Source organism: Siphateles boraxobius, unplaced genomic scaffold, assembly GCF_051911475.1.
Source record: "Siphateles boraxobius isolate OS27281-9 unplaced genomic scaffold, OSU_SipBor_1 173, whole genome shotgun sequence".
Classification (NCBI taxonomy): domain Eukaryota; kingdom Metazoa; phylum Chordata; class Actinopteri; order Cypriniformes; family Leuciscidae; genus Siphateles; species Siphateles boraxobius.
In genome coordinates, this window is record NW_027508781.1 from 636,346 (window position 1) to 655,000 (window position 18,655).

At 37.7% G+C, this 18,655-nt stretch overlaps 1 protein-coding gene across 3 annotated transcripts in view; it reads right to left on the reverse strand.

Moving 5' to 3' along the window:
* ago4 (argonaute RISC component 4) overlaps positions 1 to 18,655 on the reverse strand; it is a 30,012-nt gene that overhangs the window by 10,001 nt on the left and 1,356 nt on the right. The window contains exons 3-14 of one of the 3 annotated variants that reach the window (XM_077232549.1): positions 18,195 to 18,376; positions 14,201 to 14,337; positions 13,754 to 13,888; positions 12,566 to 12,653; positions 12,327 to 12,474; positions 12,126 to 12,245; positions 9,143 to 9,304; positions 5,716 to 5,849; positions 4,549 to 4,733; positions 3,311 to 3,470; positions 2,253 to 2,568; positions 1,038 to 1,172 (exon numbers count right to left, since the gene is read on the reverse strand). In XM_077232549.1, coding sequence (XP_077088664.1) covers positions 1,038 to 1,172; positions 2,253 to 2,568; positions 3,311 to 3,470; positions 4,549 to 4,733; positions 5,716 to 5,849; positions 9,143 to 9,304; positions 12,126 to 12,245; positions 12,327 to 12,474; positions 12,566 to 12,653; positions 13,754 to 13,888; positions 14,201 to 14,337; positions 18,195 to 18,376 — 1,902 coding nt within the window. Of the gene's footprint in view, positions 1 to 1,037; positions 1,173 to 2,252; positions 2,569 to 3,310; positions 3,471 to 4,548; positions 4,734 to 5,715; positions 5,865 to 9,142; positions 9,305 to 12,125; positions 12,246 to 12,326; positions 12,475 to 12,565; positions 12,654 to 13,753; positions 13,889 to 14,200; positions 14,338 to 18,194; positions 18,377 to 18,655 lie in introns of all 3 variants that reach the window. The other 2 variants (XM_077232548.1, XM_077232547.1) reach the window with 2 other exon arrangements.

An 18,655-nucleotide genomic window follows, 5' to 3' on the forward strand; every position in this document is an offset into this window, starting at 1 on the left:
AGTTGATTCTGACGAATTGGAATTCGTTGAGGGAGGGGCGAGCTAACTTGGTTTGTTTGGGATCTCGATTCAAACACAAACAGAAGTGACTTCACCCACATTCGCTGATACAACCTTTAAAGAATGAGTTCACTTCAGAATTAAAATTTTCTGATAATTTACTCTCCCGCACATCATCCAAGATGTTCATGTCTTTCTCTCTTCAGTGGAAAAAAAATGAAGGTTTTTGAGGAAAACACTCCAGGATTTCCTCCATATAGTGACTTCAATGGAGTCCGACAGGTCGAAGGTTCAAATGTGAGTTTCAGTGCAGCTTCAAAGTCTCGACTCGATCCAGCCGAGGAATAAGAGTCTGATCTAGACAAACCAGCGCACATTTATAACAAAATAAACATTTATATACTTTAAACCACTAATGCTAGTCTTGCACGAGCTGTGATGCGACACACATTATGTAATCAGGTTGAAAGGTCACGCGGGGCAGAAATGTAGGATAGGGTGAAAAACTAATTTTCTCCTCCAACTTCAAAATCATCCGACATCGTTGTTTTACCTTTCATTCATTTGTATGTTTTGTAAATGGCGTTTGACTTGGTCTTTGTAAACACTGGATCTGTTCTTACGCCTACATCACGCTTGACCTTTCAACCTGATTACGTAGTGTGTCGCATCACAGCTCGTGCAAGACCAGCATTAGTGGTTAAAGTATATAAATGATTATTTTGTTATAAATGTGCACTGGTTTGTCTAGATCAGACTCTTATTCCTCGGCTGGATCGTGTCGAGACTTTGAAGCTGCACTGAAACTCGCATTTAAACCTTCGACCCGTTGGACTCCATTGAAGTCACTATATGGAGGAAATCCTGGAGTGTTTTCCTACATTTCTTTACGACTGAAGAGAGAAAGACATGAACATCTTGGATGACGTGGAGGAGAGTAAATTATCAGGAGATGTTAACTCTGAAGTGAAGGACTCCTTTAACGGTGCTAATCACAAACACAGAGTAGATGAAGTGAATGAGATCTGGAAACTCACTCTCTCGGCTTTATCAGAGCAAAAGAGGCGAGTGTGGTGGCGTTTCTGCACTACGATGTAGGTGATTCCGGGTCTGTAGTCCTCTTCTAGACTGATGCACGCTTTCCTGATGGCGATCAGCTCTGGCCAGGCGACCTGCACAAGACCATTAACAAGATCAACCGAAGAAGAAAAAACAAAACAGGAAATAATGATTTTAAGACGGATGAATTACATTCCAATAAAACCAGCTTTCAAATATCCTCACTGCAGCTGGAGTTTGAATTAAAGGGATAGATCACCCAATAAGAAAATTGTCATTTTCTCACCCTCATGTCATTAAAAAAAATCCATAAGACTTTCGTTCATCTTCAGAACCCAAATTAATTCATTTTAATGAAACGGGAGCGATTTTTATAGCATTCAAATATGGTAAACAGAAGGTTCGTTCTTCACAAAGTATGGTTGAGCATCGCTTTATATTTATTGATCAATGTGAATAAAAGCCTCAAATTAAATGTGTTCATCATATAATAAAGTGATCGTATCTCTTCAGAAGACTTCGATTAAACCACTCTGCTCATATGGATTCATTTTACAATCTCTCTATGAATGAACATTTTGAACTGGGTTTAGTGTGGAAGCTTGTTTCCGCCACTGAATAATATTTTTTAAAAAGATAATTGCAACTTTTTATCTCACAATTGCGAGTTTACATCTCACTATTCTGACATTTTCTCACAATTGCCAGATAGAAAAATCAGAATTGCGTGTTAAGTCAGAATTGCGAGATATTAACATGCAATTCTGAGAACAAAAGTCAGAACTGCAAGTTTATTTCTTGCAATTGAGAGTTTAGATCTCACAATTTGACTTTATAACACGCTTTTGCGACTTTATATCACGCAATTCTGAGATAAAAGATATATAAAGTCACAATTGGGTGTTATAAAGTCAAATTGTGAGATCTAAACTCTCAATTGCAAGAAATAAACTTGCAGTTCTGACTTTTGTTCTCAGAATTGCATGTTTATATCTCGCAATTGTGAGAAAAAAAAAAGTCACAATTATCTTTTTATTTTTTATTCAGTAGCAGAAACAAGCTTCCACCGTTTTGGGTGAACAGACTTTCAACAAATGGACAGAAATCTCTCAGATTTCATTAAAAATACAATGAACACTAAATGACAGGGTTTATGGGTGAACAGTGGCTTTAATCAGCCTCTTGTATCTCACCTGCTTCATCTGGCCCTCAGAGACGCCTCCGCGGTAGTAGATGATGCGCGTGGGCTTGAACCGGGTGGACTTGTAGAACTGAATGAGGAGCTCTCGCACCATGTTGGTGAGGTCCTGGATGACCTCCTGGCTGAAGAGCTGCTCCTGGGACAGATCCTGGCGTGAGGTCTGCACCCGCACCGTGGCACAGTAGCGGCTCGGGTGCCCGTCCATGCTGCCCACCACTGCGGCGATGGAGGGCTTCTTGCCGTCGCCCGCCGGCGGGTGCGTGACGTCGGCCCCGAGGAAGATCACCGGCTGCTGGAACACCGAGGGCCTGGGGAACAAACACACGGCAAGCTTTCCTTACTTAGAGCAACTATTGTGCTTAATGTTGATCTCTCTTCAGTGTTGGAGCATGAAAAAGCTCCAGTTCTTCTCTATATCAGTGTTTCTGAACTCCTGAAACGCCTCCATTGAGTTTCTTCCGGGAACGAACACGTCACAATAGTCCTCATTTAAATAAAGGGGCGGGGCCTGGGTGAGTTAGTTAGTAGTGTGTTAAACTGTCGGTTATGGTAAGGGGCGGGACATTTCCCAAACACTCTCGAAGCGCTCGACCAATCTGAACACACTGATCCAGCTGACCAATCAGAGCACAGTGTGCTTTTCAGGAGGAGGGGCTTCATAGAGACAGGAAGTAAACAGAGCGTTACTGACAGACTGGGAAGAGAGGAGCCGCAACAATGGAGAATATGAGGAAAATAATCAACATTCAAGCAGGAAAACCTGTTCTAGTAGAGCCTGAAAACAACAAAGGCAGCATATGGTCTTTAAAGGCTACTATAGTCAATCCTGTTGCTAGGTGATGTTTTTTTGTGTCTAAAAATTGACATTTTATGCAAGCATTGTTTCAGCCATGATCTTTTGATGTTTCAATCTGAATCACAATAGATAAAAAAAAAAGGATTTGTTTAAACTGCAACTCAAAGATCTGAAGCTTTTCTTTTCAATATGAAGTACTGTAAACAAAATAACAGCCTTTATAGCATAATAAACAAACCTATAGCTACACCCACCTCTGATGTGGCACCAGCACGTTGTTGATGCCCCCGAGCTTGGCGTTGATCTTCAGGCAGAGGTTGGACAGCGTCTGAGGGGACGTTTTCACGACGTTTTTCACCTGCACACACTGAGTGGCCATTCCCAGCAGAGTATCTCCGACACGCTTCACCTCCGCTGGAGACACACAACAGCTTCAGGGTCAAATACAGGGTCATTACACGGTCAAATACTCTGAGATTCATTTTAGGGGTACAAAAAAAAGATTCATATATGAATCGCGATTCTATCTTGTACCGATTTGAATCGATTCACAAATTTCAAAAATGGATTTTCTAAAGGGTTATACTTCTTTAACTTCACAGTACTACTTAAAGTTATTGACGTTAATCACAATAACCCGTGAACAAGGACTAGGTTAGGACAAGAACAAGGACTGTGTCCTAGCTCGCGCTGACGGACACAGATCTCGTATTACGCTCTCTTTCACAGCTACACACACAATGTCAAAATGCACATTGAGTATTCAATGTAAACAGAATCTGTTATATCTTATGCGAACGAAAACAAATGGGAGAAAAACGGATGTGTAACTATATCCGTGCATTCATTCTTAAAGGGACAGCAGCATCAAACCGTTGCCATCCCTTTCATTAAAGTTCATAAAGACTGCTTTTGACAATCACTTTTTTATCCTTAGGAATCAATTTATATATAATTCATACAGTTCATTCAGTGTTTTATTTTTACATTTGATTGTTTAATTTCAGTAGTCTTAATACATGTTTGATAAACATATGCTTCTGTAACTGAAAGACTTAAGGTTATTTAATTTGTATATTATTCAATTATGCGTGTCATAATGTTTGAAATGAGCTTTTTTTGTTCCTATTTTTAATACCAAAAATTAAACAAAATTGCCTGCCTTGCTTTATTACAGAAGATTTCAGTCAGCTTAAAGAGCATTTCTTTTATAATATTGTGTCGACTAAAATGTGAAGAGAAACTAAATAAATTTCCAGGGTCCCATTTGATTCAGTAGTTTAATAGATCTAGAAGGGCAAAAAATCCTGTCTATCGCAGTCAAATAAGAAAAGACACAAAACAGAAAACTTCAATCAAAATGCACATATCGGATCGAAATTTGATTCAAAATCGAGAATCAATTTTAAATCGAACCATGACCTCAAGAATCGATTTGAATCGTATCGTAAAAAGATTCCCATCCTAATGTCTTTGCTTCCAATCCCTTTACCATAGACGGGTGTTTTCCCAGGCAGAATGACCACAATGAGCTGTAGTCCCACGTAAGACATCTTGAGATGCTTGAACATCGGCTCCACGCTGTCTGCGCCCTGGGCGTATTTGCAGAAACAAGGCTGGCCTTGGATCGGCATCCCTGCGTCTTTGGAGATCTTGCGCAGCTGGTCAGTGAAACTCCTAAAAACACACAGAATCTTTATAGGAATAGTTCACTTAAAAATTATTTACTCTCCCTCAAGTGGCTTCAAACCTGTATGAATGTCTTTCTTCAGCAGTAGAAAAAAAACAAAAAAAACAATGGGGTCCATCAAGCGTCTGGTTACCGACATTCTTCAAAATATCTTCTTTTGTGTTCAGCAGAAGAAAGAGATTCATACAGGTTTGAAACAACTTGAGGGAACTTTAACAAAAGCTCATCTTGACCCGGGTTATTAGTTAACTGAAACCAGTCAAATATTAAGTCTCAATGAACTAAATTAAGGCATCTATGTTACTTTAAATTAACCCAACAAAGTTGGTGGAAAACGGTGCCTTTTGATTAAAATCATCATCTTTTTCATTTCGTTTATATTATCGTCGATGAAAAACAGGTGTAAACAATGGAGAAAAAAAAACATTATAAAAAGTCAGTAACAGGGTTCGTACAGATACTGTAAAATGAAATTAAGACTTTAAGCACTACTTTTTTGGCTAAAGGACTACAATGGGAGATCTCACTTATCAAACAATATCTTTTATTACTTTTTTAGAATTTGAAAGATAAGTAGATTAATAAAAATAAAACAAAATGGTACAAATTAAGAGCAACACATGCACTGACTGCTATAACTTTAACCATTGAAAGGATACTATGACAAAGATATCGCTTTCCTCTTTCAAACTGATTTTCTCTCCCATTAATATATGATTGAATGAAAGCTGTATCATATACTTTGATTATATGAGCATGATATTGCTCATATAAATATCCTTTTATTAATGTAAATAAATTAAACACTACTTTCACGAAAAATGCTTGAATTATTGAAAGACAATATATAAGTACCTTTATCTAAATGTGTGTTTTCAGGGTTTAAGGACTTAAATTGTAAAAAGTCAAAGTACTTCAAGCACTTGTACACAAACCCTGCAACTAGGGAAGAGTTGAGAGTGATCTTACTTGAGCAGATCCTCCCGGCACTGTTTCTGCGGGGCGAAGCAGGCCACGGCCCAAACCTTGATCTCGATACCCGCGTAAAACTGCTTTCCTCTCATGTCCCAGACGCCCTGGTTAGGTGTGGCCACCGTCTTGTTCTGAGGAGAGAGTCCCTACACTCTTAGTGAACCCCTCGGCTCTCTACCCAACATGCCAACCCATCAAACCCAACACACCCAACTCTGCAGGCCTGGACTAATGGTGCGTTCAAGTCATCTCGTAAAGATCGTATCTACAAGTTGTATGCACTTAAAGGCCACCACAATGTAATAAATTCCAGTGTCAGTGAACAACACAGTGGAATACGACAGTACTTATAATGCCCTTTTCACAAAATGTAAAATAAGTCTTTGATGTCCCCAGAGTGTGTATGTGAAGTTTTAGCGCAAAATACCCCACAGATATATTTATATAGCATGTTAAAGTTTGAGGGTGAGCAAAAACACGCGGTTTCGAGTGTGTCCCTTTAAATGCAAATGAGCTGCTGCTCCCGGCACAGGGGGCGGAGCTTCAACAGCTCATGTCCTTTTACACAGACACCACTGAAGTTCAAAAACTTTTAGCCTTTTATATTCAAACCAGAGTCAGAAAGAGACTCAAGAAGTGACAACATGAAGCAACAGGACATTTCTGAACGGTTAGTTGATGAATTTATGTAGCTTATGTGTAGATATCTAGTCATTGATTAGCATATTCTGTCATGATAATCTATAAATCGTGTTCAGGGGGCGGGGTTTATGTAAATTCTATGGTTAGTGATGTCACTAACCCGGGAAGAATGTCGTGTAGTTCCTACCAGCCGTTTGTTGTAGTCCTTAAAAAGCATTTTCTTTAAAAGTAAATATCTCTTTTTCCTTTGAACTTTGAGAATTGTAACTTTGCAGATGTTGTTTCTGCTCAAACAGCAACATTACACACTAACTAAAGTCACAAAAGTGAAATCATATTCAACCATCGCTTTAAAGGTATTTAGCAGTGATATTGTCCGGCTTTTTTATTTACAGTAAAGTAAGCTAATTGCCTGCACAGAATATGATGGCATTAAAGTGACGATAAAGTTTGCAGTGGCTTCATTAATTAATTAAAAACATAAAAAAACAAGTACACCTGATGTACATTTCCTTGTCCTTCATTTTCTAGAACTAGAGTTTAAGAACCTTGCTGTATTTTTGTGTAATTAAGAGAAACTACTCCGCCATCTTACTCCGCGAAAGTGACTTGAACGCACCAGCCGTCGTAAATGCGTACGAACTTCCCAGGAAGACTTGAACGCACTATTACCACAAAATAGCATACGCAGAAAAAACCCCCACTCCCATCCTCCTTATTGCTTAAACAGAATGTTTTAATAATGTAAAGATTTATGAAGAACTTAGTCTACAATAGAGGAGTTATTGAATTTAACACAGTAAAGAATTGCTCCAGTGTTCAGGGTTTATGAAAAACTATTAATAGGTCAACGGTTTCAATTCCAGATGTTTTTAAATCGCAATAAAATATAAATCAAATGTACAGTAGTCAACATTTGAAGTGGATCAAAAAAGTTCAAAGTTGTGCTAAGACAAGAACAGGTATTGTTCATAATTCATGTATAACTTTGATGAAAGGTTTTAAATCCACTTCAAATGTTGACTACTGTAATATAACAAAATATAGTAAAACATAATATATATATATATAAAATCAAATAAACAATCAAAAATAATATAATGAAAAATATGATATAATCAAATGTACTATAATCATTTATAATGAAAAATAATAATATAAACAAATAAAATATAAACAAATATATTTATCATATATTATACTATATTATAACCTTGCAAGAAAATCCCTGAAGACTGAAGCACACATTTCATTTAAAAGCATTTATAACATGCACACAAGCAAGATGTTAGTGATAATAATAATAACTCAATTTTAAATTGAGCTTGTTAAATTAATTGCAGTGACAATATTGCCTGCCCACCCATTTAATGCACCGTATAAATTTAGTGACAGTGATTAGTAAATTGTAGTAGCAAAGACATGATGTTGCAGATCTCCTAAAATACTAATTTTTCAGCCCAAGCAAAACAACCGGTTCTGTTTGCAAAGAGAGAGAGTAATCACTCAAAAGGGTTAATCACAGGAATGAATATCAGACTCTACTGGGAGGTTAAAAAATCCCAATATTAAGATGAAAAATGATGCATAGATGCTTATGCACAGTTTTAGTCTTAAAGTCCCCCTGTAGTCAATAATTGTATCCCTTAAAACCCATCTTTGATCACCAAAATGACATATATAAATGTTTTTTCCCTTAAAAAAGTCATGCCTTAAAATATCTTGAATGTAACTCGACACTCTTGCCTCATTTAGTATACGCTGTTCTATGAATATGCAAATGAGCCCCGCCTCCACTCACTCACTCACTCAGAGATCCGCTCGTTGACGATCACACGTTGATCTGATTGGTTACAAGGTAGTTTGTGACGTCAGAAACACCAGCGATTTCAAAGCGTGTTTTTGAGACTGTCTTTGGTTCACTGCAGTTTTAAGGAGAAAATACTCAGCAATGCTGTCGACTTATGAATTTACACATGATTTGTGTTAAAGCATATTAAAAACCCCACATAGACATATAAACAACATTAAAAACTGGATTTTCACCACAGGGGGACTTTATTTTCTAACTGCATCAGACTTGAGTTCCTCAACATCATCTGAGTAGTTGCTGAACAGCATGAGCTGAAACACCAGTGGAGTCTGATCATCATGCCTTGGGTTAGTCCGTTCACCCACGACTAGGGCTGGGTACAAATATAGATTTTCGATTAATCGTTTTTTTTAAAATGTGATCGATTCAAAATCGATTCTCAAAGGCCACAATTAATTTTTCCCCATATTTATCCATCAGCCTAAAGCCAGTATTAGTTTTCCTCCACTGTTCATAGTCTTCCAGTCTCAGTGTTACAGCGAATGCTGAGAGACTTTATGTGTGTTTTATCTTAAACATAAAATAACCTGATCCTGTTTGATCAAGGCGACTCTTCTGACATGTCCAATATTCAGCATAATTTTTTTTTATTCTTGCATTAAAATCCAGTCTATTCATAGCATGCATTTGAAATATAGATTTGGCTTCTGTTTTAAAGTACCTAAAATAAAAAGAGTTTAATATACAGGTTTGCTGCTCTTAATTTCTTTTTATTAATGAACCACTTGTATTCACTTTTTTTTAAATATAAATATAGGATTTCTATTAAATCTATATTCATTGAGTCGAAATCGAATCAAAAGCTTGCGAATCGAAACATCTGAATCGATACCCAGCCCTACCCACGACACACACACACACACACACACACACACACACACACACCCGCACCCGAGCCCCAGTACTCACCCTGCTACAGTCCCTCCCAGTGTCAGTACTCACCCGGCCCCCGTACTGGAGCATGGGCGCTGGGAGGACCCGCCCCGTCACCTCGGTCATGTCATTGTGCACCACGATCCCAAACTCCTTCAGGTACGGGTCGGGCCCGCCCACCATGCTGTTGCTTTTGACCTGGAACGATTAACAGGAGCTTTACTGGTGAAAGCAGTCACATTATTACATTATGAACACTGCATAAAATGCTTTTCCTAGTATTTTTGTCTTGTTTACATTCCAAATATCTAAAATTCTTAAAAATCAAGATGCATTTACTTAGGAAGTTAAAGGCCATTATGAAGATATTATGTCTTGTTTTCTGGGGAAATAAATCACAATTAAGTGAGTTGTTGCTTAAGTAGTAAAAGGCCATAAGACATTTTTTTTTAAGCAACAACTCCCTTTATTTTGATTTATTTCCCCAGAAAACAAGACATGATCAGGCATGTGATTGGCTAAGGACAAAAAAGCAGGAAAATATACCGAGCCCCCCCCCCCAATTTTGCCTGAATATCGATATATATATCCCGATATTTTTTCCGCAAAGTGAGAGCAAATGTTCAGTCAAAGCCAAATATAGTCTTCACTGTATAAATTATACATTGATTCTTAAAGCTACTATTAAAGTTCTCAGTCAAGAGCAGTGAGTGATTTCCTCTGTTTTTTGTTGTTTTATTAACATTAAATAGATAGTTCTCCCAAAAATTTTAATTGTCATAATTTACTCTCTCAAGTAGTTTTAAACCTGAATAAGTTTCTTTCTTCTGTTGAAGTTATTTGGAAGAATGTGGGTAACCAAACAGTTGATGTACCCCAGTGATTTCCATAGTATATTTTTCCCGATGGAAGTCAATGGGGACCAGCAACTGTCGCCACATTCTTCAAAATATCTTCTTTTGTGTTCAGCACAAGAAATAAATTAATACAGGTTTGGAACAACATTACAGTGAATAAATAATGACAGAATTTTTATTTTTGGGTCAACTATCCCTTTAAGGACAAGCGGCTGCATGTTTATTATTAGGGCTACTGTCTCTTTAAGACCTGTACGCGACGCGTCTAATATACACGCATTTGACAAGCAGATTTCTCTCAGTTGTCTCGGTTTGCTTTCAGTTTAGACATAACCAACTTTCCTTATGTAAACCTTGTGTGTATTTGAGAGTATTAGCGAAATAAGACTCAAAAGATAACTTAGTCCAGTAACCAGGCGCTGTTAGACAGGCTTTTAGTGAATGTGCGCGTCGGGTGTTCGCGCTCAGTAAAGCGCATGTTAGAACAGCGCATCAGCAGTGAATGACATGTTTAACCGGCAAGGCTTTAAAGCACATGCAAATAATTACGGTTATGCAAATAAAGGTACGGAATTGAGCAGGTGAACAAGCTGAACGCAAATAACGTTACGTCCTCGTTGATACTTGGAAAGGAAGGAAAAATCTGTACGCACGTCAGCCTGTTATGTCCTCATATCCTCTCCTTTTCACTCCGACAGCCGACACCCCCCCCTCCCTCTTTTTTTTTTTTTTTACAGATCTGCATGATTCACGTAGGTCACATTTTCAGGTCGGAAAATCCGGAATTCCGGATTAATCCGGAAAAATCACATCCCTGATGATATCTAATGGCCTTTTACTTCCCTAGTAAATGCATCTTGTTTTAAGAATTTTTTGATATTTGGACTGGAAACAGGACAAAAATACTCAGTAAGAAAAGCATTTTTTGCAGTTAATCAAGTTATTACAAATACAACATTCTAGTAACACTTTACAATGAAATTCATTAGTTAATGTATTAACTAACAATGAGCAATACATTTGTTACAGTATTTATTCATCTTTGTAAATGTTAGCAGATAAAAATACAGCTGTTCATGTTAGTTTACAGTGCATTAACTAATGTTAACAAATACAACCTTTGATTTTAATAACACATTACTAAATGTTGAAATTCATATTAACTAAGATTAATAAATACTGAAGTATTGTTTATTCTTAGTTCATTTTAACTAAGGTAGTTAACTAATGAACCTTATTGTAAAGCGTTACCAACATTCTTATATAATATATAAATAATATAAATAATATATATAATTAGGGATGCACCGATATGAAAATTTTGGCCGATACCGATAACTCGATAATTTGAAAGTCGATAATCGATATATTGGACGATAAGTAAAAAAGAAGTATTTTTTTCCAAAAGCCTTCCGTGGACAGGCGTTGAAAATTAGCATTTGTGCTAAAACACTTAAACAAATGCATATGGTTCGTCCAATGTAATTGTATGTCCATGTCAAATAAATAAATAAAAATAAATAAATCTAAATCCAAATTTTGATATTTCTTTTAAGAGCCATATGTCAGATTTGCGCAGCACATGTTGCACTTTACAGTATTTTCCTTTTTTGAAGATATTCCAATCATAATTCAAAACCATCATGTTGAACAGTGCGCATCTGAAGTGTCTCAGGTGTAAGAAATTACCCATAATTTATCAACTGAAACCTTTTATCTAGGGATGCACCGATATGAAAATTTTGGCCGAAACGATAACCGATAATTCTTTATATTGGAAAGCTGATAACCGATTTATTGGCCAATAAATATAGATCCAAAGTTTTTACAATTTTGAGAGCCTGATTACAAAAACAAGTCATTATTAAAAGCCGTGTCCCAATCACACAATTATGATGTTCTCATTATAATTATATGTAGCCGGTACGTCAGACATTCGCTGCACTGAACTGGATTTTCCTTTTTGAAGTGATTCTAATCATATTTCAAGCAATTCAAAACCATCATGTTGAACAGTCGCATCTGAAGGAAATATTCCATTATTTATCAGACAAATTTTATCATTGGGCCGATAACATTAAAAATGAACAAATAAACAAATATCGGCCGATACCGATATGGTGGCCGATATATCGTGCATCCCTAATAATAATAATAATTACCAGTCTGCTGATCTCTTCCTGTCTGTCTGGGGCGGAGCGGGCCGTAGCTTTGATCATGGTCGAGGTCTGGTTATCTGTGAGCTTCTTTATACAGCGCTGTCCCGCCACTATGTTACAAACCTTTATGGAGGAAACAAGACAAGTGTCATCACATTCATTTCTGTATATATGAAAGCACCTCATATGATTATATTATATTACCTCGAGGGGCAGGTAGGTGTGCTTTTGTTCCTGCCCCACCTGGAGGCAGGGCAGATGGGGGTATTTGAGCTGCAGGCTGTACTTTTGTTTGAAATACTGGGCAACGGTGCACTCCATAGCTTGTCCGTTCTCGAGCTGCAAAGGAAATCTGCAGGAACATGCGGAGGAAATGTAACTGCTGGGTAAATAGTAATGCATACATTTATAGCAAACACTGATAAAATGTTGAAGACACTAACGTCTGATGGCTGGCTGGGCGGCGCGTGACGTTACACACACGGTACTTCCTCTTCATCTGCCCGCAGTGTGTGACCTCCACTTTCAGTCCTAAACACACAATGATATTAACTCAGCAATCAATACACAACCAGAATTTAAGCAGTCTTGGCCCTTGATGTAGTGCAACTTTAAAAAAAATAAATAAAAAAAATAATAATTTTAATCAGCAAGGATGCATTAAATTGATCAAAAGCAACAGCACAGACATTTATAATGTTACAAAATATTCCATTTCTATTCAAAGAAGCCTGGAAAATAAAAAGTAAGTTTCCACAAAATAAATAAATATGAAGCAGCACAAGCGTTTTCAACATCAGCTTTGCATAGGAATAAAACACATTTTACAATATATTAGAACTGCACAATTCTGGATTAATTGAGAATTATGATTTTTGTTTGTGTTTGTTTGTGTTTGTTTAAAATAGAGATCTCGATTTTGAACAGACAACTAAACAAAATAACGTGTAATTCACTAAATAAAGGTTCAAAATGTTATAATTTCTGCAGTCTATTTTTAAAATACTTAATTATAAATACTTTTTTTTTAAATCAGATTGAGTGAATGATTCAATGACTCACTCATAACTGGATGAATCAGTATTTTTATACGAATCTCTTGAATGAATGATTCAATGACAAACAGTCACTTGTCGCCACCTACTGGTGTAACGATGAAATTGATACAATCTTTATTTGAAGCGTCAAGTTACTTTCAAAAGGTGATTTACTCTATTTTGCTCGCTACTGTAAACATCAGTGTTTATATCCTGACTATAAACTTAATTATTAATGATTGCAAGACAGAAATAATGATACTGTGTGGTTAAAAAAAAGACTGTTTGTGAAGCTGTTTCATACCTATATATGACACCTGCTCTCTCTGGGTCAGCGGCAGCGCCAACTCAGATCCCAATGTTCGCTGTGATCGTACTTGTCAAAAGTTTAATAGACAATTGGTAATTGTGCAGCTCTACAATATATTACAATTGAAAGTACTTAAATATATTACTGTTTTACTGTATTTTTGATCAAATAAAATGCAGCCTTGATGAGCAAGAAGAGCCTCAAAGACATTTTTATAAAAAGAATCATACAATCCCCAAACTTTTGAACAATAAATGACATAATGAACCTTCTCCAGTCCTCACCTCGAATCTCCTTGGTGAACTTGACACGTTGTGAATCTGTGAGGGGTTTGGTTTGCTCGTTGATGTTCTGGATGTCCAGAACCTCACACATGAACTCGATGACAGGCTGGGCTCGGTAAAAGGCTGTAGCTGACACTGGAGTGTGTGAAATAAAAGTTTACGTTATACAAATAGTTCAATTGAACAATTCACATGTATTTGTATAGCGCTTTTCACAATACACAGCTTCAAAGCAACTTTACAGAAAAAGTCCACGTTACAATTTAGAGTTTTCTGTTATCAGAGGTAACCGTCTAAGTTATGCATTTCAGAAATGTACATATACAAAATCATAGTTAGTTATAAATGTATTCATTTTAAATAATTCAAGGCAGAAGCAATGAGCTCATTGAAGTAATGAATACTTTGTTAACAAATGATTAGAAAGCTTCAGAAGACGACACATACCATCAATGTTGAGCATCATGTTCCACATTGCTGGACGGACGGACTGATGGAAGCCGAACCACACCTCCCTCCCTCCTCCCAGCGGGTGATAATACCCCTCCGGCGGCGAGAAGAAGGACCGGCCCACGGGTGTGTACCTGCGGCAAGCGGAGAGAAACAGCTCGTCAAACACAAGTCACATGCCTGGACCACAAAACCAGTCTTATGGGTACATTTTTTAAAATTAAGATGCATGTATCATATAAAAGCTGAATAAATAAGCTGTCCATTGATGTATGGTTTGTTAGGATAGGACAATATTTGGTCGAGATGAAGACAAAAGTGCGATGCCACTTCAACCCAGACCTGCCAAAACATTGAGTTTGTTTCCCGAAGTCCAAACGGGCTCATCCAACTATTTGAAAATCTGATAAAAAATAAATTAAAAAAATCTAAATATTGAGAAAAATCACCTTTAAAGTTGTGCATTTCTGCTGGCGATTGGTGATCCACTCACAAAAATACATTTTTGATATATTTAAAGGGTACATATCATGCTTTTAAATTTTTCCTTTTTACATATAAAACATACATTTGTGGTCTATATAAAGCGAAACTGCAATTCTTGGGTCTGAATTCCTCATTATTATAGCTCCACAGGCCCATTCACACAGGCCACACTCCCAAAGGAGTTGTGTCACACCCCGCCCGCTCTCCAGGGTGCTGAGTTGACAGTCGGTTCAATCCACCCCGTTCGGCCATTTTTGTAGTTTGATTAGTGATATACGATCTTATAGCGTCACAGAACATTTATATTCACACAAAATGTCAACAACGGAATCAACAACAGAATTGTCAATCAAGCCTTACATGTTCGAGCCAGAGCCGGACCCGGAGCTAGTTGAACAAATAGACGACGAACCTGAAGAACAACGTCTGCATATGGATGTATCTCAATGGTATGTAACTATATTTACAGTAACTTCGCCATCCATGCCCACTGCTACAATACTGTATGTTTTACAACGACAATTTAAAACTCACAAAAACAAATATAAGTTATATTATAAAAATTACGGTCTAATCTTACCACTAAAAATCTGTATGGATAATATGATACGTTTAGAAAAGCATCAGAAAACACAGCAGCTAAATGACCATTGATGAAACTCAAGAACAATAATACTTCAGACATGTAACGTTACTTCAAAAAAACAAAAACAAAGAAATACGAAGGCACTGCTAAACCATGACCACCATGTGTTTTAAGAAAGTAAACTATTTTTATTAAAGATATTTACAGCTTACCGAAGTGATCTGTTCGTCGTCTCCAAAGATAGATGGAATTGACCCCTCATTCAAACGAAGTCGATCGGCAAACCCTTCTTTATACTGGCCGAGGTTGTTGAAGTCGGAATCGTCGAAGTGCTTCGCGCACACGAAAATGACTTTACCAAAAGATGTGAGACATTTCCTTGGTAAATAAAACTCAACCAGGCACTTCGAAGAGGTTCTGATGCTGGGAGACGGTGTAACGAAGCGTGTGGGTCACTACATCCAACAACCGAACATTTTGACTTGAGCTCTCGACACTTCTGCATCATTGAGCTTGGACTACAAAATCGGAGCGAGGAATAATAATGGCGGATTGATCGAAATGTTGGGCCGGTAGTCAATGTCCTTATTTGGTAGTTCCGCTGCAAATACTGTGACGTAATTGTTCAGAAAACGTCATAGAAAACAGAAAAATCTGAACTGGGTGAACAATAAGACCAAAACAGAATATAAAGATATAAATGAAACACCTGAAGAGAATAATTTCAACTTTTCTGCACTTTTAAACACTCCAAATATACAACAAAATGCATTTAAGGGCTAAAAAAGTGGTTTTAGCATGATATGTCCCCTTTAAGGTAGGACATTTACTAAATATCTTCATGGATCATGATCTTTACTTCATATCCTAATGTTTTTGGCATAAAAGAAAAATCGATAATTTTGACCCACGCAATGTTTCGTTGGCTGTTGCCAAAAATAAACCCGTGTGACTCATGACTGGTTTTGTGGTCCAGCAAAGAGTCAAAGGTTTTAGGGGTGTGTTCACACTTCATGAAAATCATACATTTAGACCTTGTTCGCTTAGCAATCACACTTTTAAAGGATTAGTTCACTTCAGAATTAACATTTCAATGATCTCTTTAAACCCATGAACATGTGTCTACATATATATATGATTACCTGATTATAAATTTGTGGATATTTAATAACATAAAAAGGAACAGTTGTCATTAAAAGTGTCTTATAGGTGTGATTAACCAAGCGCTACATAAAATAAACAAAACCTACGATTTAATAAGATAACATAAAGAAAATTCATATTTAATAGTTGATTTGTTAATTGCATTAAATAGATTACACTTCAATAAAAGGTGTTTTTATGCATGTTTGAGCAGAGTTTTACACTGTTCTGACCAGCGTTTCAGGCGCTTCGAAACAATTAATAATTTTGGTAAAGCAATTGATTCAAAGTTTCCTCCAATCACTCCATCTTGTGACATCACATCCTGTTTTTGGTTTGTTTAGAAGTCTTTGCTCAATGTTGCATTCATATTTCAGTCGATCCGCACCAGAGTTTGTTTGGAAGTGGAACGACACCCTAAAAACGTGTGTCTGTCCGCTTGTTCGGGTCCAGATGGCAGTGTTCATTCACTTATAATAAGATAACATATTGTAAAGACAATTAATATTTAATGGTTGTTTTATTTATTGCATTAAATAGCTCAAACATGCATAAAAACACCTTTTATTGGAAGTGTAATCTGAGTTTTACACCGTTCTGACCAGCAGGCGTCACCGGCATCGAGCTCTTCAAAACAATGAATCATTTTCCGAAGCAATTGGTTCAGTTGACTCAAAGTTTCGTTTATCCCATCACTACACCTTGTGACATCATCACATCCTGTTTTTGGTTTGTTTAGAAGTCGTTGCTTAATGTTTGTATTCATATTTCAGTCGAACCGCACCAGTGTTTGGAAGAAGGCGTGGGTATCGGTCCGCTTGTTTGGTAGGCGTGTCGAAATTAATCGTTTTTACGATGCAGACGAGGACGATTCGGTATCGGTTCAGTAATAGACCATAACCGATTATAATGTACTGACGCTGTTCTGACGTCATTTATCGCGTATGTGCTTTGTCGCGGTAGCATACACTGGCAGAGGGAGGCGAGACGCGAGTGCGAGTGATTAAAAATGCTCCAACTACTTTAAAAGCCTACATCCGGGCACATTTCAGCTCTTATAAACACCCTTGTGCACGACCTGGAGAAGACACGCACTGTGCGCTCATGTCACGCACACATAGAATATGTAGGAGGTAATAAACTAACTTGATAAACCACGTTAGCCGTGTTCACCGCGAGCTGTTAGCGCCTGCAGAGTCTGACGGCTGTAGAGTCAGTGATGAGCTCCAGCGTTACCCAAATCCACAGCCAAAAATCATCCACCCGCCACAATAATGCTCTCTGATTAAGTATCTGCACCCGATGGTCGAACTACAATTATTCTGTGTTACGCGTGATTATAAATGAATGATCGTCACCTTTAACAGCGGACTCGGCGTTGGTTGATGCGCGCATCTCTAGGCTAACATTATACGCTGCTTTTAAATGAACATTTCTTTAAAACAAAATTGATTTGAAGAATTTCATTTTCTTAATGGCATAAACAGGCTTTACTCCCTTGAAACTTCAACTGGAATGTCTGCCACTGCGACTTCACGAACAGGCGAACACACACACGCACACACACACACATCACTTTTTAAGTAAAATTTAAAATTGAGGATGCAGTGCATCGTGATATCGAATTGAACTGAATCGATGACATGATAATCGTAACCGAACCGTGAGACCAGATCGGATGGCAGCGTTCACACTTATTCAAATGAACCGCACTAACAGAGCAGTCGCACCAGAGTTCGTTCTAATCCAAACCTGCCGTGTGTGAGACCGCCTTACCGCATGGAGGGCAGGTGCCGAGTGATGACATCCAGAGCCTGAACCGAATCCTCCGGGACCTCGTTGAGATGCCCAGACAGAGCTTCCAGGAGCATCTGCAGACTCACCACCGACACCCACTGCAGAGACACCTTAAAGGTCTGATCCTTGCCCTCGCCCGGCAGCGTCACCTCCAGATCCACCTGCAACATTACATTCATGCATTTAGCAGACGCTTAACCCAAGCGACTTACTAATGAGACCAATTGAAGCAGTGAAACTAACGATATGCAAGTGCTATGACTCTTTCCAGTTTAATCTAACGCAGTATGTGTACTTTTTATGCAACACGTGTTAACAGGAGAAAGCAATTAAGAGATTAACAGCATGGACAAGAGTTTGTACATATGTAAACCTGGACCACAAAATCAGTCACATGGGTCAATTTTTTCTATATTGGGATTTATATATCATATGAAAGC